Source organism: Coturnix japonica, chromosome 8 (assembly GCF_001577835.2).
Source record: "Coturnix japonica isolate 7356 chromosome 8, Coturnix japonica 2.1, whole genome shotgun sequence".
Classification (NCBI taxonomy): Eukaryota; Metazoa; Chordata; class Aves; order Galliformes; family Phasianidae; genus Coturnix; species Coturnix japonica.
Window position 1 is genome coordinate 748,180 of NC_029523.1, and position 23,650 is coordinate 771,829.

General features: G+C 42.7%; 1 protein-coding gene and 1 long non-coding RNA gene across 13 annotated transcripts in view; one reads left to right on the plus strand and one right to left on the minus strand.

Annotated features, from left to right (window-relative positions):
- Positions 1 to 7,687: 7,687 nt before the first annotated feature.
- The window catches only part of NTNG1 (netrin G1), a 149,239-nt gene continuing 133,276 nt past the window's right edge, over positions 7,688 to 23,650 (plus strand). For 10 of the 12 annotated variants that reach the window (XM_032446166.1, XM_032446168.1, XM_015869499.2 and 7 more), the window contains exons 1-2: positions 8,673 to 8,777; positions 14,877 to 15,583. In XM_032446166.1, coding sequence (XP_032302057.1) covers positions 15,338 to 15,583 — 246 coding nt within the window. In that variant the 5' untranslated portion in view covers positions 8,673 to 8,777; positions 14,877 to 15,337. Of the gene's footprint in view, positions 7,704 to 8,672; positions 8,778 to 9,368; positions 9,579 to 14,876; positions 15,584 to 23,650 lie in introns of those variants that run through there. The other 2 variants (XM_032446167.1, XM_015869507.2) reach the window with 2 other exon arrangements.
- The window catches only part of LOC116653756, a 29,350-nt gene continuing 15,301 nt past the window's right edge, over positions 9,602 to 23,650 (minus strand). Inside the window, exons 2-3 of the long non-coding RNA XR_004308158.1 lie at positions 13,688 to 13,859; positions 9,602 to 11,185 (exon numbers count right to left, since the gene is read on the minus strand). This is a non-coding gene — a long non-coding RNA (uncharacterized LOC116653756). The remainder of the gene's footprint in view (positions 11,186 to 13,687; positions 13,860 to 23,650) is intronic.

Here is a 23,650-nt window from a genome sequence, read left to right on the forward strand (position 1 = left end):
ATATACATATGGAAATGGAACAATTGTAATGAGACTAAGTAGCATAGCAATTTTAATTTATTCACTCCCAGACACCATAATAAACAAGAGCAGAAAAGCATTTTGAAAAAGTTTGTACCAGGTTCTACCTAAATTTCCAGATACAAGTCCAAAAAAAGCACTGAAAATTCTTTCCAATATCCCATTGTGTTCAGTATCAATTTATCGAAAGACAAATCAGTGTTTTCTACAAAGCCAAGCAGAGGCAAACTTCAGAAATAAAGTCACTTATGTCATCTATCAAATTCTACAGAAAGCCATACCTCCACTGTTTTAAAGTACAAAGATGGGCACACTACTGTTTACATCTTACTGATATGAAACATAATTCAGTCTGTTGAAGTCCATTTTCATGCTTAGCTCCTATTCTATAATCTAATAAAGCATTAGAACCCAACCATACACCTTATAAGAGAACCTGTTTTCCAAAAAGTTTATTGCCCCTTATCAGAATTCATTAAAAGCTGTTAATCTGTAGTAGTAGAATTCTGCTCTAACCATCCTAGAATGCTCTGGAAGCTGCTGTTATGCAGCACTGCAGCAGTACAGTCATTTCAATAGCAAACCCTGTCAAACAATTAATGTTTATGTCAGTTTAAACTTGAAAACATGATTAGCCATCTCTTTCATTACCTAAAGCAGTTGGTTAGTGCTGCCCTTTACTGGTTCGTAATGGTATACCACAAATCAGAAATAATGGTTACCTGACAAAATGTGGTTCAGCCACATGAAAACTAAATGAGCATCCTACACCACTCCCTGCAGGAGTTCCATGCTCCTCTCATATGAATGCCAATACATACTTCTTCAGAAACCAGTTTTTCAAGTAGCAAGTGTATATATATATACATATATATATATACACACACACGTATTTCTTGTTTTCAGTTGAAGAGCTAAAATAATTTCAAATACTGTTACCTGCCAATTACTCTTATGTTTTCATCCCACTTAAGAATGTGATTATAATTCAATCCTGAAAGCTCTATATTAATGAAAAAAATAAATCAACAACAATGAAAATCATTCCTGGAATGCTTAAATTCCATTTATAACTACTGCTCTGATTACAATTTTTGTTAATAAGTAACGTCCATATGTACACACTATCAGTGATCATATGTGTAACTGGGCAACTAACCACTAGTTTACAAGACAATCTGCTGACCTGCGGAGGGAACAGAACTTAGCTGGTCCTTTAAAATGGCAAAAACTATCATCACTGTACCTAAACATTAAGCTCAAATTGGAAGCCGGATTCAGGACTGGATGGTTGTTTCAGCTGCTATCACAACCACAGCCTGCAGGTTATATGTCTTCAAAAAGCTATTTTAGGAAAGGAAAGACATTTAGAATAGTAGTAACAAGTAAAGGATATCAGAAAACAGATGTCAAATTATTAATAATTACTGTATGTATTACATGTCCCAATCACAAGTTTGGATGCATAACTCTGACCAGAGCAACAACAGTTTGTGCTCACAAACACAAGAAGTCCATAACTCAAAGACTTGACAAGAGTAACTGTTAAAAAACAAGAACAGGAAATATTTCTGAAGTACGCAACTAAAAGACAGAACTTTTATTTCTAAAGCAGATTCAATATTTCTGGACAAAAAATCTGCTCCTTTCAATTAAACCTGAAAAATTCCTGAAGTTTGCATTGGTGCTGGCCACTTCTATAAAACGTTTTGTTCTTAAAAGCCTGTTTGAAAATTAGAAACAAACAAACATAACCAATAACTGCACATTGTTGATCAATTGTATTGACAACTGTATCCTGTGGTTACCCGTGCAGGTGAGCAAGCTCACCCAGGAGTAGACTCAGGTGCAGCAAGTGCAGTCTCTGCAAAATAAATTTCTGGCAATAAATAAATAAATAAAATAAAAATGATAATAATAAAAAAGAGCAGCTAAGAAAAAGGTGATGTGAGAAGAGAGAAATTCAGAATATTGGGGAAATAGAAATTTTTCCTGCAAGGCAATTTGTACAGTCCTGTTCAGTGTATAAGTGGTTGAGTCACTCATGCCCAGTTACTCTGAAAGCATCCCTGCTAGGGTGCCACACTTCCATCTGCTAAGTTTTGGGCCCTGAGCAGCAACTTGACTTGTATGGACTTTTTCTCCTACAGAATGCATAATGATAGCATGAAAATGTTGCAGACACCTCTGATTCATCCCCTCTCTTATTTTACACTGGACTATTAAGGTTTAACTTTTCTGGAAGGTTTGAAGGATTCCCACCCACACTGCTAAGCACAATCAACAAAATGAATAGTTAAACTTTCAACAAATGAGACTTAGCCAATTTTTGCACCAGTAGCTTGACGATAAGAAAAGAACATATAAAAAAGATTAAGTCTTTAAAAAGCAGACTAATAAAAGTCTTTCTTTTTACAACATCTCCTCTGTGTTAGCATTCCCCTGGCTTTCCCACAGTCAGCTCAACCTACTCTAGAAAGATGCCTAATTCCAGTCAAGCTTAGTGAACCACCAATACATACAGCTACACTGAAGTGGTAGACAAACTTTATTCTGGCTTGTAACAGAAATGAATGTTAAAATATGATCCAATTTGTTAACCAGGGTTCACTGGTACAACTATAGCTTCTAGAAAAAACAGCTGCTGCCTGATGTGCTAAATACCAAAAGAAGTAATACTGAACCTAGGAGCTGTGACACCCCTACCCTCCAGGTGAACCAGCCATTACAAGCAGTACAACACCAAGGCTTTGCCTCTAGGTATTTCAGCTGCTGCTGGTTCCTAGGAGATGATGAAACTAAAAATAATGGGCTCTGAAAGGAGTAATCAATAGGAGAGGGAAGGGTCTATGTAGATCTGCTGCACTCACCATTCCAATATCCTTGTTCCATATCACAGAGAGATGTTCCCTGTGCAGAAGCAGTGACTTTGACCCCAAGGAGGCTGGTTCCTTCTTTCTACTGCAGAGATGAAGATATATGCTCTTATATCTTATTTTCCCTTGCTTCTGTTTTGGGGATTTCCCACACTTTTGTCTGTATTTTCTTGAGAAACATCTGCAAAGATTTTCATATTAAGCCACTTCCCTTTATTAGGAATTATTGACTGTTCTCATTGTGAAAAGTACGTGTGAAGTATTTATTTTCCAGTGAAAATGTTTATATTAATGGCATATCTGTTCAGAGAACAAATAACCAGTGATTGAAAAAAGAATGTGCACTACCACTTTGTGAAAGTCATTTACAGCAGAGAAAGACCACTTTGGCAGGCACATTTATGTCTATACAAGATTAGATTTTGCATTTATTATGGGCATGTGGCATATTATTAATTATTAACACCAAAAATAAATGTTTATGTTTGCAGAAAAACAAGCTGCTAAATTCTGAGAAAATATTGTCAAGGATTTACACTTTGTGTCATATGTGTTGTGTAAATGGAAACAGCAGAGTTTCAGTACTTATTATTAGAACAAAACCTTTTTCATTCTGTGAGTGGAAATCCAGGCAGTAATTTACCTGCATCTCGGAATCAACCAGTCCAATACTTCAGGATAACCCTCGATATATCAAAGAATTGGCTCTGGCTTCCCAACAGCATATCTCACGGAATACCTTTGCCCTCCTTCCCCACTGAACTGCATGCGAATTACAAGAATGCTTCTCCCAGAAGACCTGAAAAACTTGGTTTTCTATCCTAAACTCAAGAAAGGAGTAATAGGCACCCATATTCTGCCAGTGGCAAACAATGAGATTCAGATGAAAAATCACATGCATTAGATAGTCTTTCCCAGATTTCACACATAACCAATTTCAAGATTTCAAACCAAGATGTCCTGTTCGGAGAAGATCTGAGCCCTGAAACATGATTCGGAAAGATCTCTATGGAGAAAAAGTCATTATCAAAGCATATGGAAATAAAGGAAGGAATAGGATGTCAGAATTGCACATCTCTTTATGCAGCGTGCATCAGTGCAACATCATAGTCCCAGCTGGCCATGCAAATTGCCTTACCCTGGCTGGAGGACTTCTAAGAGTACTATATGCTTCAACCAGCCTTTTCCATTAAACCTTCCCAGCGCTGCTGGCTGGGTTCAGCTCAAGGTAGTGCACTGTGATGGAAGCCCCAGTTTAGACAAAGCACATGTAGCTGCCAGCATTGTTCTGTCCTGCCATCCATCCTTCTCAGAGAAAACCTTTTGCAGACTACCCAGTGATTGAGGTTTCAGAGCAAGGGATGACTTGTCAGTAGCCTCTCTGTCACAGAATCACAGAATCACAGAATCACAGAATTACCCGGGTTGGAAGGGACCTCAAGGATCATGTAGTTCCAACCCCCCTGCCTAGCAGGGCCACCAAACATACGCATTTACTAGATCAGGTTGCCCAGGGCCCCGTCCAACCTGGTCTTGAACACCTCCAAGGACGGGGCATCCACAACCTCACTGGGCAAGTCCCCTATTCTTGAGCTGTGCTGGAGTTAAGGCAGTGGCAAAATGCTGCTTAGACAGGTCTGCATTTTTGCTGCTTTGCCTGCCGGACAACAGATTTGTCCCCCTGCCTGCAAAAATGCAGAATCTCTTCATTTTGTCTTTTATCTCAACGCAGTTTTCCAATCATTCTGCTGGAAATGAAGCTGCTGGAGGCACTACAGGCACAAGCCCAGATCAACATTCAAATCTGTGCCAACCAATTGACTTTACAGGAGGTTAAACTACTGTCGGCAAAGCAGCAATAAAGCGGACAGAGCAGCTCTGCCTTTTGAAGAGCGTGCCACTGCTCAGCTATTTCTACCTCTGCCTTAGTGCAGCGGTTGTGGCAGGGGAAGAACAGGATCAAGCCAGCACTCCTCCTTTCCTTGCCTGATGCTGGTGGTGACCCCTTGCCTGATGCTCCTCACAGCCCCCTCCAGCTGCCTGTAAAAAAGCACAGAGAATCGCAAGCAATGCACACAAAAAGCAGACCAGTACAAGGAGTGGGCAGCACACGTAGTGCAGGGGCATGGAGTGGCACTGTGATGCTCTAAAGGAGTGGGACCTCCCTGCTGCTGCCCAGCCCCAAGCAGCCCCACCTGCTGCCCTGCTCCCTGCTTAGAGCACCAGACCCAACTGTAGCTCTGCTCCCAGGTCAGAACCACATCCTCTTTGCAGATGTCACTCAGGACCACAAATACACCAAAATGCTGCTTTCAGGCACTGCTCCGTATGTTCCTGGGCATACTTGCACAGACCCCTGCTACTGCACTACTGTTGTCCAGTTCTGTGTGCCTGCGTTGTGGAGAAATGCATTAATAAAATAATTCTGCTGCATCATTAGAGGTCAACACAGACTATAGCAGGTAATAAAAGATTCATAATGGCACATGAGGGGATGCAATAAATGTCCAAAACACAGCTTGAGATGATGCAAAGCTTGATGAGCTTTAAGACTTGGTTTAAAACTCTCAGTTCAGCTGTTGTTTCACAGGAAAGTTTGCAATCAGTGATAACACCTCTGTACTAGCAATTTATGCTGCCTCTAGTAGAAATTATGCCTTGTAGCAAGTAGTATCCTCACATGAACAGAAGGTTCCACGCTCAGGCCAGTAATCGAGAATTAATCCATTTCTCTGGTTCCGTTAGGGGACAATACCAGCTATTACTGGGAAGATGGAAGAAATATTGCTGGAAGCACTTTGAAGATAACGTGTTCCTACTGCTGTAACTTTCCATCCTTTGGTATTTAAGGACCAGCTAATCTTAATTTTAGCCAGTTTCTAGCCTAGAAAAGCAGAGTGTGGGATTTGCAACAATTTGTACTTTGGTATATATTCAAACCTTGCACCACATTACTTCCTGTCTAAATATCTAAATCACCTTTTGGAATCCTGCTAAAATCCAGAGTCCAGATGCTATGGCAGTGGGTTTCACAGCCCATTTAGAGATGAACAACCATCATCCACTACTAAAGGGGCTGACAGAAATTGAGTACAGGGATTCGTATTGAAAACTGAGTACAGTTTGATTACAAAGGCACCATTCTTCTACATCTGACTCCAGCTTACAACCCCATCAAGCACCAAAAACAAAAAAACCCAAAAAACAAACAACACAGGAAAGTCTCCTCTGGATGCCAAATTCCATCTGCAGCAGCCCTTGACAAAGAATTTAAATCAGACCCATTTTCTTGGTGAGCTTCAAATTTGGCTGTGAGATTTGGCCACAGTGTCAGACTGGATTTAATTTCTGGCCATGATTTTTACCAGTACAGCACATCTAATCCCAGAATTGGTGACAGCGCACTCAAACCAGCTGCTCCAGCTTTGATATAGAAGAAGCTAACATCATTAGCAGAAGAATTTAACGATGTTTGACATATCAAATGTCCTGGTCCTGCCTTTAATCTCTGTGGCCAGCCAGCCCCACAGCCAAGCAACAATCCCTGCAGGCTGGCCCAAGGCTCAGTGCAGTGGACAGAAAGCTTCCAGTGCAGCTAGTGAGCTTTGGAGCACACAGAGCAGCAGAATGCACAGAGCAGCTGCATACAGCATGCTCCGCTCTGCTCTCCAGCAGCATGGAGCACACTAGTATCTCTGGCATTATTTTAAGGTGAAGAGCTGTGCTGTCCACATACAAGAAGGCAGCTTTCTTTCCTGCCTCACGTATAGAAGTGGAGATCCTTTCCAGAGTGCTTCCAAACCTTTCCTGCTTCAGGATGCTGGTTCAGCATGTGCCATCTCCTCTACTTTGCCGTACAGCCACCCATCTGTCCTGTAATTACAGAAAAGATCTGTTTCTTCTAACTGTGATCAAACTCTGTCCTTCTCCTTTATAAAACAGCCTATGGAGGCCTTGATGCCTGACATGTTTGGGGTTCAAGTAGGAAGACAAAATTATTCATTTTCATCTTCTAATCTTACATACTGGCCCTCAGCAACAAATTCCAAGCATCGTGAGGCCGCAAATCAGGACTGTTCAGGGGGTCGAAGAACTCTGGAGATGGATTTCCCCATCCCCCTGATAATTCCTGACTTTCCTATGCCAACTACTTATCTGTGCACACAGTACCTGTCCCAGCACAGCCACAGGAGTGCAAACAAAACCATGGCAAGAGTGTAGCGGTGGCACTGCCCACACAGAGAGGAAGCTGGGAGGAGCTGAAAGGGGCCTTCTGGATTTCACTGTATTAGGGGAAAGAGACAAAACATCACCCTCAGCGGCTCCTGCCATCATCTACACCACCTACTGAATTCTGCAGCCGAACTGAATAAGTCCCAGCATAACAGAAATCCTTTGCCGTGTTAAATTTGGTTACATCCTGGCATTGCAAAACTGAATTTTGTCAACTGGATACAATGGCACTGTAACACAGATAAACACATTTAACGCTTCTTAATGCACAAAGTACACAAACAAAAAGCACAGTTCTGAGCTTCCACACCACAGCCAGTGTCAGCACCCGGAGCTGGCCCCTGGAGCCGGTTGGGTTCAGCAAGCAAATAGCTGTCAGGAGAAGGCACAACTCCTGCAGAGGACTTAACTGATCGTAGGTTTAGATGCTGTTTTATAGCCTGGAGAGGTCTGAAGGGGAGAACTGTGTACAGCTCATTTAAAGGAGGGAACTGGAGAGAATGTAGGAGCAAACCGGGATGACAGAGCACTGCACGGGGACCAAGGCAGAGCTTTCTCGTGTTCCTGGACGAGGTACGAAGATGACAGTCACAGCGGAACACCAGCAAAAACAACGCTCTCTCAGTACCGGCGGCACGTCGCGCCTGCGGCCAGCCGAAGGACCGGCGGCTTGAAGGCATCCGCTATCTTGGGGCCGGCGCCCCGCAGGGTCGCTGCTCTGTCCCCTACACCCGCAGCCCAGCGCCGCTGTGGCGGGGCTCTGCCGTCAGCCCGCCCGGCTTCGCTTTCGGACGGCAGAACCACCGGCGGTGCTCTCCGTGTTTGCGTTGTGAGGCCGAAACCGAAAAGACAGAGAATTAAGGCAGCTCCTGCGGGAGCGCAGTAGCGCGGTCCGTCTCCCGGCGGCCGCGTGGCCGAGCGGAACGGGAACCACCCGCGGGGCAGGCGGTGCCGGCTCTCCCGCGGCGGCGGGCGCTCCGCGGGGGCGGCGGGGCGGGGAGCGCGGCGGAGGGGGGCGGCGCGGCGGCGGCGCTAGGGCCGCGCGGCGGCGGCCCGGAGGAGGGGTAGGCTGGCGCCGCCGCCCCGCTCGCCGGCAGTCGCGGGGAGGTCGCTCCGAAGTGAGGAGACGCCGCCGCCGCCCGAAGTTTGGCCACACCGGGGCGGCGCACGGCGGAGATCCGCGCCCCGGCTCCGGCCAGGCGCGCCCCGCCCGCTGCTCGCCCCAGCGCTCCATGCCGCGGCCGCCGGCGCCCGGAGCGGGGACACCCCCGCCCTGAGCGGCGGTGGCGGGCGGGGAGCCCCGCCGGGCTGCACCTCGGCGGCTCCCGGGGCGATGCTCTGCGCGCTCCGCCCGCCGCCCCGACAGCCGGAGCTGGGCTGCAGCCCGCCCGCCCCGCTGCCCGTCCGCCCCGCAGACGCTCGCCGCCCGCCGCCGCGCACCGCCAAACTTTAACGCCGACAAGTGCCGGGGACCGGCGCCGGCTCCCGCCCGCTTCGCTCCGAGCGGCGCCCGAGCATCTCCGGCAACTTTCTCGAGGGACGCCGCCCCCGAACGCCCGTCCGCGGCCCCCCATGCCGCCACCGAGGGAGCCCCAGTGCGTCCTGGCGCCGCGGCGGCTCCGCGTCGAGGGGAGGGCGACCCGCGCGGTGAGTACCGCCCGCCGCAGCTCCGCGGTGGGACGGGACGGACGGACGGACGTTTCGGGACGGGGAAGCGGCGCGGGGCCGTGCAGCGGGGTGGCCCCTCGCCCCGGCGGGGCCGTAGGGAGGATCGGTGCGGACCGCGCGCCCCCTGCCGCTCGCGCGGCGCGGAACGCGGAGGCGGCCGGCGGGGCGGGGCCGGGCGGTACCTGCGCGGTGCTCTTCGATATTCCTCCGTGCCTGCTCCGGCCGCGCAGCGCTTTGTAGGGCGCGGCTCGGGCTGAGCGCGCAGGGAGGGGGAACAGCCCGGCGACCCTCCCGACCCTCCGCGGGGTCTTTCCTGCGCAGGGAGCGAGGAAGACTGAAAGAATTTGTCGGCTGGGAGAGTTACCCCGCCGGCCGAGGAGTGGTACTCAGCATGGAAATTGCGAGCGATTTTTCTAAGCGTTCTCAAAAAATTATTTAAACAAACCCCAAATGACGGTGAGCAGCATAGATGAGCTAAATCTAATAAAGCAGATGCTTTTGTGCTCTCAAAGTTGGTCCGTGCACATCTCTGGCCTCCACCGAATGTACTTTTATTGCTCTGCAATCAACTTTTCGATATCGTGGATGCGAGGAGCCAGGAGCCAGCCTCGCTTTTGCTGGTAGAGCCAGGGGGCGAAGCTGCCGGTTTGGATACTTTCACCAAGAGAATAAATCAGCACCTCACCTAAGGACAGTGCGCTTTGGGATGGGAAGCAGTGACCCGGGCAACCCATCAGAAGGAGAAAAAGCCCGGCAGAACTTTCCCCGGTTCAGTTTTTGGTGGGTTTGATGTTTTTCGGATTTGGATAAAAATAAAAGTCGATTTCCAGCATTTTTTCAGAGCCTTGCAGGATGTTCAGCAGGGAGCTCCCAGCAATTAGGAGCGATTTTCTAGTAGACCCGTGGAATTTGCTGCCCACTCCCAACCCCGTGACACTGCTAAGAAGCAACACCAACTTTCCAGCTACCTATGTAAGATCTGGTGTATCACAGAACAAAGTCAGAGACTGTCAGCCTCCTGGGTTTGTTCCTCTGTGGCGTTAAGAGCTTAGGATTCCATCAGGCTGCAAAAAGTCATCAGTCCCTACCGGCACTGGCAGAGTTGGCAGCCCTGTGCCCACATTCTGCTGCCGGAGAGTACCTGGTACCTGGCTGGATAAAAAGTAACATCCCAAAGCGCAACCACCCCAAATGCTCACTGTGGTTCTGCAGTGAAAATCTTGCAGAACAGGCTGACTCTAAGTACAGAGATACTTAAGGCAATAAGCCACAGTTATAAGATCCTAGAGAAAAACCTTAAAGCAGCTACACACAAAGGCTTTAACATTTAAATCAGGAGTGCTTGCTCTCTGTCTGCTGAATGCTGCGGCAGCAGTGCAGCGAGTATCACTCAGCAAAGAACAATGTGGGACAACAAGAAGCAGTTTCAGTGCAGTGCCAAATCCCAGCTCTTTGGTAGCAGAACTCTGTATTTTGATTTCCTCGTTTAATAGTTATTGGTACTTTACATTTCTCCTGAGACAAAGAAATCTTTTTCTGTCAGATAGTTGAATAAGCCAGATAAAAAATAGGAGAGAAACTTTGTTTGAAGCAGTGTGCAAGTCCACAGACACTACAGGAATCATTTGGAGTATATTTTATTTATCCAGGTGTGATGGGAAGGGCATTGTGAATTGGTAAACCTAGCTTCCCTTTTGCCTTGCATAGCTAAATAGTTCCGCATTGAGAAAAGGGGCTGAGTTTATGATGTTTAATATTGGAGCTTTATAGGTACCAGGCGCTCACATTTCCTAGGTGTTGCAAGGTAAAACTGCTCTGCTTCTATTAAACACCATGACTGGCAGGTACAAGGATTAGTGCTGTTAGCTACTACACACTATTTCCTGAATCCTGAACTAGCTTGAAGTAACTGACAATCAGAATGGGCACAAAGGATCTTTTTGCTTGGGCTTGGTCAGATACATTCCTCTGCTGAAGCCGCAGCAAACTTCCTGCAGGGATACAAGCTGGTAGGGATGCCAAGTTTTTCCTCTTGAAAAAAAGAATTCTTCAGACCCCTGCATTGTCAGCCAGCATCCCCTGCATCCGGGAAGGATTTTAACCAGTTTTCCTCACACTGGCATGCTTTGTAATAACCAAGTTTGGCTCTTGCTCTTGCATAGTGGCAGTGCACATTTTATTGAATACTTGGGCTGTTTGAAAAGCCGTTCTGTTATTTTATTGCATTCTTCACGTACCACTGTAGACGAGAATTGAAGAACCAGGAATCACCCTGCGACATCTGCATGGCAACTTTTCAGCAGAGACGTGCTGCAGGAGAGGGGCTGAGGAGCTTCCAGCTGGTGTCTTTGTGCAGAGGGGATTATTTGGGGCCACCAATGGATTTTCTGCAATAGAAGGAGGCAGGGGAGGTGTGTTTGCTAACAGCCCCTGACAAGAGCTCAAGTTGTTCACCAGCACTAATCCTGCGAAGATGCAGTTCATCAGGGGTGTGGAGAATGGGGCATCTGCTCAGGTTGCAAAACTGAAATGCTGCGAGAGGTTTGAGTGGCAGCCTCACCCACCTGGGAAGAGGGTGCACGGGCACCTTCACAGCTAATTTTAGACTGAGGTCAGCTGTTTGCCTTCCTTAAATGTGGGATGCAGCGGGTCTGCACCATACACATTGCCACTTTGCCTACAGAGGGGTGCTCTGGGGGAAGGCAGGGACAGAGGAAGTGGGGTTTGGCACCCAGATGCCTGGGGCGGCTGGTTTTTTTTTTTGTTTGTTTTTTTTTTTTTTTGATTGTAGAGAATATGGTGCAAAAATTCAAGGCCCCAAATTCTCAGCTGTTCACACTCCCGATGCCCCACAGGGCTCCCTCCAGAAGCAATGTGCCCCTGAAGTTGGAGCCCCTGAAGTTGGAATACAGTAGCTGCCCTGCGGCACGCTGCTGTCTTGCCCTCCACCCAGACTTGTGTGAGCCCTGTGGGCCCCTGCGCTGTGCTGACTGACAGGGAGGTGCAGGTGCAGAAGGTCAAGCTGCCATATACTGGTTATTCCTGATTTGTTTGATTGCTACTTGTGAGGTCAGATGTATTCCTATTACTTGAGAGGGGCTGTAAAAACTCTCACTTTGTTATCCAAGCTAGAGGCTTAGTGCTACATGGGTGGTGCACTTAAAAACTTAAGAACTGTTATTCTGTTTGTTTTTTACAAAATAATTCAGTTGTTTTTAGAACTCGCTGACATGTGGAATGCATACATTCCTGCAGTGACTCTGCAGGAATAAATATAAGCAAGACAAACTGTATAGCTCTGTTAGAAAAATCCCAATAGCGCTTAGCATATGATCCTTAATGTGCTTTGGTCAATATCTTTCTCTGTATCAATGGAAGCTCATTAAAAGAAGATATTGCAGACTAACTGAGCCATGTCGTATTAGTTCTTGCCAAAGCTTGACATTTTTAATATATTAATAATATGTCTGTAATGTAATGGAAAACTATTAATCAGAACTGGTTATATGCCAGAATTTTAAGCTATAATTGGCTGCTTCTTGTCAGGGAGGTCTGTCGTACAGTTCTACATCTGCCTAATACTCAGATGTCTTGCACTCCTCTGCACTTTTTTCTTGTCAGTGCACTAAATTCGATCGATGTTATAGTCTATAATTCTGTGTAACGACCATCATTATGACTCTGGCTTACTTTAATGAGAATTCGTTATATGGGAAGTATTTTAGAACAGCATGTTAAGGTAGCGGCTTGCTTCCCATTATTTCAGTCCTATCCAATCCTCTTTATTTGTAGGTCTGCATCTCAGCAGTTACAAAAGGTTATTTGTAACTGAAGGGCAAAGAAAATATTAAAGAAAACAAATCATTTTTCTTAATAAACAAGCTTGTAGACTAAGGATAATTAAAGCTTGAAATTTCTTGTTTCTACACAGAAACATGATGTTCACTAAGTGTTCATTCCACATATGATCAGACCTTCTCCAATACAGAGTATGTTTTGATTTGTCAAAATGCAACTTAAATTACTTGTAGGTTTTGAGTTAGGTCAAGGGACTTTCTCTTTGCTCTGCTTTTTTTTCATCTTTTTCTTTCTTCCTCTCTTTCCTTCTTTCTTTCTTTCTTTTCCAGCAGAGCAGTTTCATTTCTGTATAATGACTCTGCGAAACTATGGGACTTTTTAGAGGTTTTTTCCCCTGAAAAATAAGCTGGAAAGGACCAGAGGGGAAGAATACAAGGCTGTCTTGGATGTCTTTAAACTGACATGGGGAATATGCTTTGAATTAGAGAAATCCAAGATAATAAATATTGCCACCAGAGATAACAAACAAACAAACAAACAAAACCAGCATAAGGTTGCTATTAAAACTGTGGTACTCTGCAATGTGATTTTTAGAGAGAACTAATTTTACTTTAATCTTTGATATTTCTTCTTTTGTATCAAAATCAGATTGAGGCTTAAATATACTTGATCTAGTTGAGAATTGTCATGGCATGAAATTTCAGATATTCTCTTTGTATTCTGATAAAATATATCAAAGTTGTATAGTAACGTTTGATAAGATGAATATAATGGAAAATTGCATTTACGTCCATACAGCAATTATTGTAAATTACTTTGCTATGGAAACACAATTCAACCATCTGTTGGCATTTCATGCTGTCTGTGGTTTAGCTCAGTTTAAGATGAAGTATTATTTAAATATAGGGAGGCCATTTGTGAATAGCTTAACTGATAACTTTTGAAAATGTGTATTAGCAAAACAATGCACTCAAGAGCTCACCAAGTCACAGGCCACATTATGTGGCTTTTGAGTACATGAAGGTTCATGACGCAGAGCATAATCTAAACTTTGGAATAAGCAAAGTGGGCAAAAGAGTGTGATGACTTACGGTTGTTGATGTCTGAAGGATTTGCTTAGATTTTATCATCCAGACAAAAAGGATGTAGAAGTGCTGTAGTGACTGTCTAAAATCCTCCTCTTGCAGAATCCACTTCTTCCACCACCAAAGCCAGCTCTTGAGCTTCTGTCCTTGGCTGGCACAGTTTGGCAACAGGCATAGGCTGAAAGAGATGATAAGGAGTTTTCAGTCTGGTCTTTGCCTGCCCATGTTTAGAGAACTTAATAATCCATCTTTGCAGTTTCCCCCACACATTGTTTATATTTTTACCAAATACATACGTTAAGTCATTGTAATAATACCCTAGGTTTTTCTGTGTGTAATAATATGACTGAAGTGACATAAACAGAGGGAATTTCCAGTTGCTCTTTGAAGACTAGGAGAAGGATGTAGCTGCTGCGAAATAAACATATTTGCTACGAAATAACACTGAGTATACAGGTAATGCCAGCCACCCCCAAAGCTAGGAAAATACAACAACCATACTAGAAGGGGAAAGCATTATTATAAGAAGTGACAAACAAGCTGTTATCCTTATCAAAAATTTGTCAGCACGATCAGCTGTTAAAAAAAAAAAAAAAAAAAAAAAAAAAAGTAAAGCTCTAACAATGACAAAGAGCAATTTCAAGGCAATGGAGGTGTGCTTCCAGTATCTTTGTTACTTTTCCAAAGAAGAATGTAAGAAATGTGTAAGGCTTTTGGAGTTCACTGAGGTCCTCTTGCCAAGAGACTTATCAGCACCTGGTAGCTCTGATACTCATCTCTTTGTCAGTTTAATAAGAGAGCCTTCCTGTTATTCTGTTATGCTGCAGCAGTGTTTGGTTCCTTTCTCCTCCACCTGCCAGGTTAGAACACACAGGCAATGTTTAAGTTCTGCGGTTTGCTCTATGGCAGTGCTAGGCTGAAGACACAGGTTTGGAAGCAGAAACATGTAATTCACCTGCAACATTATAAATCTGTCTTTCTCAGAGCAGAGTTCAATCTCTCATGTCAAAAATACTTTTCACTTTGAATGATTTTGGTAGTTTGTCCGTTGTAGCACAGCACCCACAGTAAAGGTTATCCATATTATACCAATTTGTTTTATATTGCATCAAAACCTTCAAAATGTCAACATATAATACGTTTTGTAACTCATTGATTCTTGGACAATAACTCTAACTCTTATTGTTTCTAAAAGGGTGCTGGTGCCAGAAGAAAAGAATGATTGACGGGAAACAGACACCAGCCTGCAGACACTCACCCCTTTGCTTCAGATACGATTTATCAGTGCATCTGTGCATCCCCTGTGAGCCGTGAACACGGAGGATCACTCAGGGTTATCAACAGTGTAGCTGAAGACCCACAACTTCACAAATTATTATCTACTGTTGGACATCTTTTACAAGAAGCCCTGACAAATAAGTTATAAGACAAAGGACAAGCTCTACATTGCTGTGAAAGGCTGTCTCTGGGGTCTGTGTGGCTTCTACCAAAGTCTTCAACTTAGTAAAGGAAACGCTGAATCCTAATGCCTCACATTTGAGTAGGAACCTATTTTATAAAACATATCCATGCGTATGTACATATGTGTATAATCTATAGAGTGAACATACGTCAGTACTGAGCATCCTTACGAAGGTAACCAAAAAGGATTTAGAAATGTATTTGTCAAGATTTCTGTCACTTCACGCCCTCTGGGTCACCGTATCTTCCGTGATGCAGCATTATCCTTCCGTGTGGGGACATTATGATGTGTGTAAGACTCAGATTTACACAGAAGAAGGAAAAGTATGGGATTACATGGCCTGCCAGCCAGAAGCCAGAGACATGATCAAATACGTAAGAGTGACTCTGGATCCCCCAGATATAACGTGTGGAGATCCTCCTGAGACTTTCTGTGCAATGGTAAGGCAAGCTTTTCATTTTCATAACAAGCAGACGTGTATTTGTGCTACTTGGATGCAAAATGTGCACGTACAAATATCCAGGAAAATATGCTTTGTGTTCGGAATGTGCTGGTAAACAAAATGCCCAGCAGTGCATTAAGCTTTCTGTACATTCTGCTTATTGGGACCAAGCTTAACTTGACTTTTTCTGAATTCAGCGTCTCCTTAGGTCAACTTTTAATGAGTTATAAGACAGCAACGTAGAACTTCTAGGGTGTTAACCCCTAACCAGGCAGAGTTACCTGGATCATGACTTACATGAATTAAGTGGTTCTAATACATTCACCTGAAAGCACCATGGTACTATATAATTCAGCATAACTTCCAAAGACAATACACTTATTCAGACTGAAGAGGCTTAAAAAGTGGTGATGGGAGGTGGGGTGGTGGAGATTTTTGGCAAGCCCATACTGGCTCAGACAGGGTTATTGGAAGCTGGGTACTCCAGGCAGCGGGTATGCACGCTTGTGTGCATGGGAAGCATAAGAAACACTTTCAGACAGGGGCCAAACATGATTGAGAGCTATTCTCTTTAACTAAAACTACAGGCTTTTGGGCTAGTAAAAAGAGGGTAAAGAAATGCTCTTTCCTTTAGGTGCTCCTAAAATTAGAGTCTGGTTTTGGAAATTTTGGGCTTCATAAATAATTCTACAGGTAACAGAAACTTATATGTATATAATATATACACACACACACACACACTTAAATGTATTAATAAAGCACTGGAAATTTACAGCACATTACCTAGATAATTTAGATTTGAAAAATCAATGAGTTCTGGTAGGTGAGCTTATCATAGCTGGGAACAGTGTACAAGCCATTTGTCTGCCTGTGTACAAATCATCATCACTGTATGACAGAATCCCCACAGGAAGGAAATTTGCTTTTAAACGCCTTATGGTATCATTTGCAACCACTACTGTTCTGTAAGGAGTTCAGGTCCAACCACACACACATTTAGGGCATTATGCACGTGCATACAGCTGCTTCCCACGTACATTATGGTAATAACCACGTGATAAATTGCAGAACTACGTGAATAAATTACATTCAATGCGAACCTTTGACTGCACCACTTACTCTCTGCCCGCTAGTCCATCTCTGCTGACACAGCTTTAACACTCTAAACCTCCAAGTAACTTCTAGTAACCGTTGTTTAAAGACAAGTAAATGCAGTGTACCCTGTATAATATGTTTGTGTGGGGGGTTTTTTTGGTTGTATTGGTTTTGGTGGTTTTTTTTTTTGGTCCAAGCTGTGATATGTAGTTTCTCCCTGAAAAATTGAAATAGATGGGATTGAGTCCTCAGTCTGTGACCTTTAGTAACTCTAGTATGTAGTAAATAAGACAACTTGCTTTTTTCTGAGACTGTCCACTGCCCATGAAAACTTGTTTTATCCTTTTAGTATAGATTAACATTGCAGCCGTTCCCATACTAAGTGACTTCTTTTTATTTTCTGAATGCCTTGGCTATCATTTGACTCTTTAGTTGGAACAAAGTTAATTAAAGTAATAAAATAAAACAACATTTTGATGAAGTATTAAAGATAGTGCCAGAAGTCCCCTTGTAAACACTGGAACTAGGAAGCCCTTAGCTGCAATAATGGGATGAAGGTTTGTTTGGGAATCACCTAAGATGACAGATGGAACACAATTGTTTTGTAAGTGGTTAAGATGTGGAAGGCTGACAGAATCCTAACAAAGGGAATAGAAGAAAAAAAAAAAAAAAGAGGAAGAACTGGAATGGGGAAGGGGGGTAGGGGAAGAGAGAGAGTGTGCAATGAAATAACGTATTTAGTGATATGAGTTCAGAAGGACTGACTGCTGCTTGGTAAATGGTTATATATGCTTTGAGTGTAAATGTATACTGAACTCAGAATGTATGTATGCATGGGTAATGGCCTGACTTACTTGAAACATTATGAAAATGACATAAATAGTTGAAGTTCTTGAGGTATTATCTGGCAGCAAAGCACTCCCTTCCCTAAAAAAAATGCTTCATGTCCATCTGTACTATGTCTATTTATACATCATTCAAAACAAGGTTTTACGTATTCGTAGGGTTGAGCCTTGGCATTTCCTAATGAGCAGATCTTTTATTTTTGTGTTCATTTTTATTTTTAGAAAATGAGTTACAAAAATACCACTGTCATACTATGAGGTGGGCAGTGGATAAAGTGTGCTTTTTTTGTTTGGCGTGCTTTTATACTTAAAGCAGATCCTGAATTTGAAATGGCAGAGATTTAAATATTTCTTTCTAGCACAGCAAAATGCTGAACAAACTTATAAAAAATGTTTGGTTTTATGGCTGTGAATATTGGATATTAGTGTACTAAACCTGTGTAGCAGTTTTTTGTTATTCAAATCAGGCTAATGCTCAATTGCCTTCTCTTTATTCCTTGGAGATAAGGGTCCTTTCAGATATTCTCAGAAAAGCAATGATACCAAAAAGCTGAGCCTGATTCTGTGGGAGCTGAAAGAAGTTGAATCAATCTTCTGTTTTATTGCCATATCTATTCTCCAGTCAGCCTAAATTTTCTGTTCACCACAAATTATACTGACTGAGGAACTGTCTGTTGAGTCCATGTCAATTATAGCATGGCATAGATGAGATCACTGAACAACAACCAGACTGCGGGAATCATCCCACTCCTTTTGAAAGATCACAATAAAATCAAAGCAAGTCAGTGAGAGCGTTATGGCAAGAGTCTGCAACAGCGTACAATGTAATCATACACTGCAACACATTCAGTCATGTAACAAATGTGAGTTTTTGTCTCCACTACTTAGGGGACATGAGAGGTATGGGCTCTGGATTCCAGCCAGGAACCTAAGAATCAGGAAAGCTTGTTAGAGGTCAGACTGGACTGTACTGGGATGGGTTGCCCCAGCAGAGCCCTCGACTACTGGTAGGGGACTGGCAGTATATCTGTAAGGACACACTTATCAGAAGACTGCCAGGGACCATCGAGCATAGAAAACAGGATGAGTAGCTAATAGTAAAATTAGCCTTATACTTATTTCTGGTAGACTAAATAACAGGTTTTAGTACATGCAGATTTGTTACAAAGTGCAAACACACTCCTCTAGTTGGTTGCTAATGCCAGCATGCGACTGCTCACTGTTCTTAAGTACCTTTGAGCCATCCTTCCAGGAGTGCATCTGTAGGTATGCTAGGGAGCAGGCAGCAGGAAAAGTATCCCACAATTGCTTTTATGCAATCTGTTCTGAGAATAACATTATAGTTTCTGGTGACATTCAGTATTGACAACTCATGAGATTATTCTGAAACCTCAAACCCCTGGAGTCCTATGATTATGAGAGATTCTCCGCTTTCATTTAAAATACCATCTTTATTGTCATAGTCCTTCTGGTGGCAAAGAAAAGTTTGAAAATGAGACTGAGAAGCTCAAAAAGCAAAACAGCCCTTGAAGTTATTCATTGTTTAAAATTTCATCATTTTTAAAGTCAGACAAGACTTTTAGATCTTGGGAAAGGATTTTGCTTGATAAGAGACGCATGAAAATATATATATATATATATATATATATATATATATATATATATATAAAGAAATAAATGGCTAAGAGGAGTTAGCACGTGCAATTTCTGGCCATGGAGTTGTGTCTGTCAGTAGGAGGTAACAACATCCTTCCCCAAGGGGTAATATTCCTTCCCTGCAGAAAGGGCTGACTGATAACTTCTGTCTACCCTGTACATTTTAAAGCAATCTCTAGCATCCCAAGAGTGAGGCACGTATGGTGGCAGATGACGTGTTTGCTTTCAGTGGCATTTCTGCAAGGATGCTCGACTGTCCTTTGTCAGCCACAGTGCTGGAAGATCATTGCATATGAGATAGTGTGGCCATTGTTTCTCTAATTCATTAATTTTGAGCATTTGGCATCACTAACAGTGTATCTGGCACAGTACAATGAGATTTAGTTGGCCTGGAGAAGACAGAGAGATGGGGAAAAGAGAAGAGAAAGGAATGACTTCCTGTTTTCAAAATTCACTTTGCAAAGCAAAATTGTAAGTACCCAAAGGTTCTAGTCCTCATGGCACTGCAGCATTTCAGCTTGCAAAATATACCTGCTTTGAATTGACAGGAATAAATAACAGTCAGTGAAATCCTTTAGCTCCTTAATTGTAAACACTTGTTAAAATTTCATAAAACTCAGTACACTTACAAAAAGAAGCAAATGTTATCTTTTTCATGACTGTGACTGTCTTTTGTCCTACAAAAATACGTATAGGTTGCATCTGAATTCTTTCTTTTTAAAACATTTTCAACTCTAGCTTAGTGTGACTGGCAGGAGCCACCTAGAGTGAAGAGCATGATCAGGAGCAGGAGTGAGAGCCCCAAACTGAACATCCTTTTCCACAGCAATCTCCCACATTCCTGCTGCATGCTTTGCAAAGCATTTGCAGGCACTTTGACCCCAGGGCCAGTATGCACAGCAGGAGCTGTAGCGCAGTTCTTGGAGCTGCTAGCACTGGGCAGCCTGCTGCCTCTTGAAGGGGCTATCTCCTTTGCTAAAAATCTAACCTTTGTCACCGACTCTGCATTCTGTTTGCCAGTCTTAGTCATGCAAATCCTTCACAAACCTAACTAGGAGACTCCTAGTGGCTACAGCTGTAATTTGCAAACTGGGGATGGATCTTTTTTTACGAACTGCCATTTACAGCTGAAATGGCAACGCAAGAGTACACTTTTCTGCTTATGTTTAAGCCATAACTAGCTATCATAACACAATCCAACATCCCAACAGCTCAAAAAATGATGAAATTATCTGCAATTATCTGTTGCCTGCAGACAACTTTCTTCATAGGTTAAACAAGCTTGAAAAGAAGCCTTCAGACAGAAGTCATGTGCTTTTGTACAGCTTAAAGGGCAGAAATGCTGATGATAGTAGAAATTTGAGCCCTTGAGTGCTACTCTGTATTTCATAGCCAATCAAAACTAAATTAAGAAACAAAGATTATTAAATGTCTTCTTTACGTGTAATTCTGGCATGATATTATGAGCTGGACTTCACATTTTTCCCTCTGAGACTTTCAACATCGTTAATGCAGCATTTCTTTAATTACAAGTAGGCTCATATTCCTTGAAAAAGGGAAAATACCCTTGAATAGTTAATGATACCATTATTATGTTTACTGAAATAATTAAATGAACAGATACTCTTTTGAGCAACATATAAATCAAAATATTAAATAAAAATGTGTTTTTGGAAACATTCTGGCACACATGCATTCTTGGGTAAGATATTTTAAACTAGCATTAAGCAATACTGTTAAGGGATGCCAGTAAAAAAATATATATATATGTAAATATATATATATATATATATATTATTGCCTGAATACAGAGAAGAGATACCTCATTTTAGTTCCATTTGTGTAACCTTATTAATTAGCATGGTGGAGAATGAGACTAACGAGTTAAAGATGAGGCTGTTATTACTGCCTTGTTTAACGTGAGTTTTCATGGTTGTATATTTTAAAGGTATGTGCAGACCTGGAAGTTTTCACAGACCTGCATCCGTTCTTTTTAGACTCTTAAGCATGTTTAATTAATAGAAGTGTTAATTTGTTCTTATTGGGAATAACCTCATCTTTCAGGGAGCACGATTTTTGTTTTGGTATTTTCTCTCAAGTTAATAGATGCTTCATTTCATTTCTAGTAAAACAAGATGTACCTGGGGAGCTGAAGTCTCCCCTGCTCCTTGTCTTTCCCTACTCTGCCATTGCTATTCTCATCAAAGGACCACCTTGGTTCTTATATTATTGCCTTAGAGTATCTGGCAGGTATGACAAGAAGGCAGGAAAGCACCATGCCTTTTGCTTCTTCCTCCTTTCAACCCAGGATCACTTTCACTGACCAACAAAGAGGGGAAAAAAGCATAGCTGCACCTTCTGAAACAGTGCGTCCACAGAAACTTCTAAGGTCTTTTGTTCTTAAGAAAGGAGTTCTTGGTCTCATAAATAAATAAATAAATCAAGCTAATGACAGCAGGGGAAAAAAAATGCCAAAATGCATTTCCTTTCAACAGGAACCAATCTAAAAATTAATAATTTCCCATACATCAAAACTAAATATTGTCAGGAAAAAAAAAAAAAAGTACATAAAACAAAATTCCCAGTAAATTATTAACAAAACTCTGTCCAGCTTCCTCAGCTACACCTTACAAACTGCAACGCTTTCTAACCTTACGCAAAGCAAAAGCCTACCCCCTGAAGAGCTGCGTACCTAAACAAGGCTGAGAGCTTCTGTTTCTTTTCTTCTTCAAGGAATTAATGCACATATCACCACATCATTTAGGTGCACCATTTTAACAAGATGCATGTTTTGAACATGCACATCATAGAAGCTGCTTCACTGTTGCTTCTAACACCATCCTTATTCCATTTGGTCAGTTATCTCATTTTTCTTTATTTTCCTGATATTAGCTGGAAATAGCAGATATTTTTAGCTAATGCAAAGATCAATAAATGTTGATTGCAATAGTAGCTTATCTTAGAAAGCAAAGGATTATAATGTGTCAAATAAAAGTTCCTCAATAATAAGCAATTATTTTGCAACTTCTGTCACCTGGTGACAGCTGTGCAACACACATATTTGAAAGCAACAAGGTTGGGAGGACATAGATTCTATTGGCTGGTTATTGAGGGCTTTGCCATCACCAAAACAACTCAGTTGTGATTTAATTTCAGATATTTTTCAACTAGTTCAGAGACCTTTTTACTTATACATGTAACACCTGTCCAGGCGAGGCGGCACACTGCCCCTCCTTACTGCAAATGCCCAATGGCTGCTTCAGGTGGGCAAAACTGAGTTGTCTGCCAGCACAGCAACCTCTGCTCTCTGATGGCCCTACGTTTGTGGGTCTGTAAGGAGGATTAGTGTGGGACAGTGCTGGGGGACACACAGGCCCTGGGGAGCTATTGGAGCACCAAGCTTTGCAGACCCATCCTGCTCTGAAGGAACACACAGCTATCGTGGCCTTGGATGCCCTTCAGCTGTGGGCAGCAGAGCTCAGGCTGCAAATTTTGGATTTACTCAGCAGAACTGAGCACAACTAGTTTTATGCTGTTGACATTTGTCTGGATTAACTGGACAAACATTATTTTTCCTTCCTCATTTAGTATCTGTACTCGTGCAAACCCCAGAGCTTTCCTTTCCTTTCCTGCAGGTCTCGTATTTTGTAACTGCTAAGATACACTGGAAACCAAATGCAAGTTCCTGGGACACTTCCATGTGTTACAGTTTTTGTTTGTAAGCTTCATAGTTGAAACCACACCAACTGAGCTTTGCTGAAAGTCCTGCAAAGGCTGTCTAAGCTCAGACCCACCGTTCTTGTTAGTGTGTGCTCCTGTAGTCCCTTCAAGAAGGCAGAAAGTTGTTTTCCACATAATGATTTTAATGTTTCACCATTCACGCTATTATGAAGCAGCTAGTCCTATATACAGCCTAAGTCGTCCCCATGCAAACACATAAGCACACAGTAATGTGTCTGAGCATTCAAGAAATGGTATGCCCAGACTCAGACAATACTAAGGCCATCTCATTCCTTCTGCTGTGCAACATGGAATAAACAGAGAAATTCAGTCAAGTATTAGCAGACCCTGTTGACAGAGTATGGAACTTGCCCATTTTCTTATGCAAGGAAGAAAACCTGTAATTTGTTTTTATTCATTAAGTTTAGAAAGTGCTGAAACTACAAATAAAGGTGTAGTTCAAAACATGAAAATACTTGGCATTGAGCTAGCTTGGCAACATGTATATTTCACTTGGCTTTGACACTTGCTTTTTGGTATTTTCTCTGAAATGGCTTTAGATTTTATCTTCTAAGTCTTTATGCAGATTGTTTACATGGAATTTAAGATTAAAAAGCAGGAAAGAAAATGGCCCAAATGAATTTTAATGGTATTTATTGCCAGGAAGAAAGTTTGCTATACCAGAGTTTTTTTATGTCATGCTTTAACCTGGAGATTTTTTTTTTTTATAGCTGAGTAGCTATAAAACC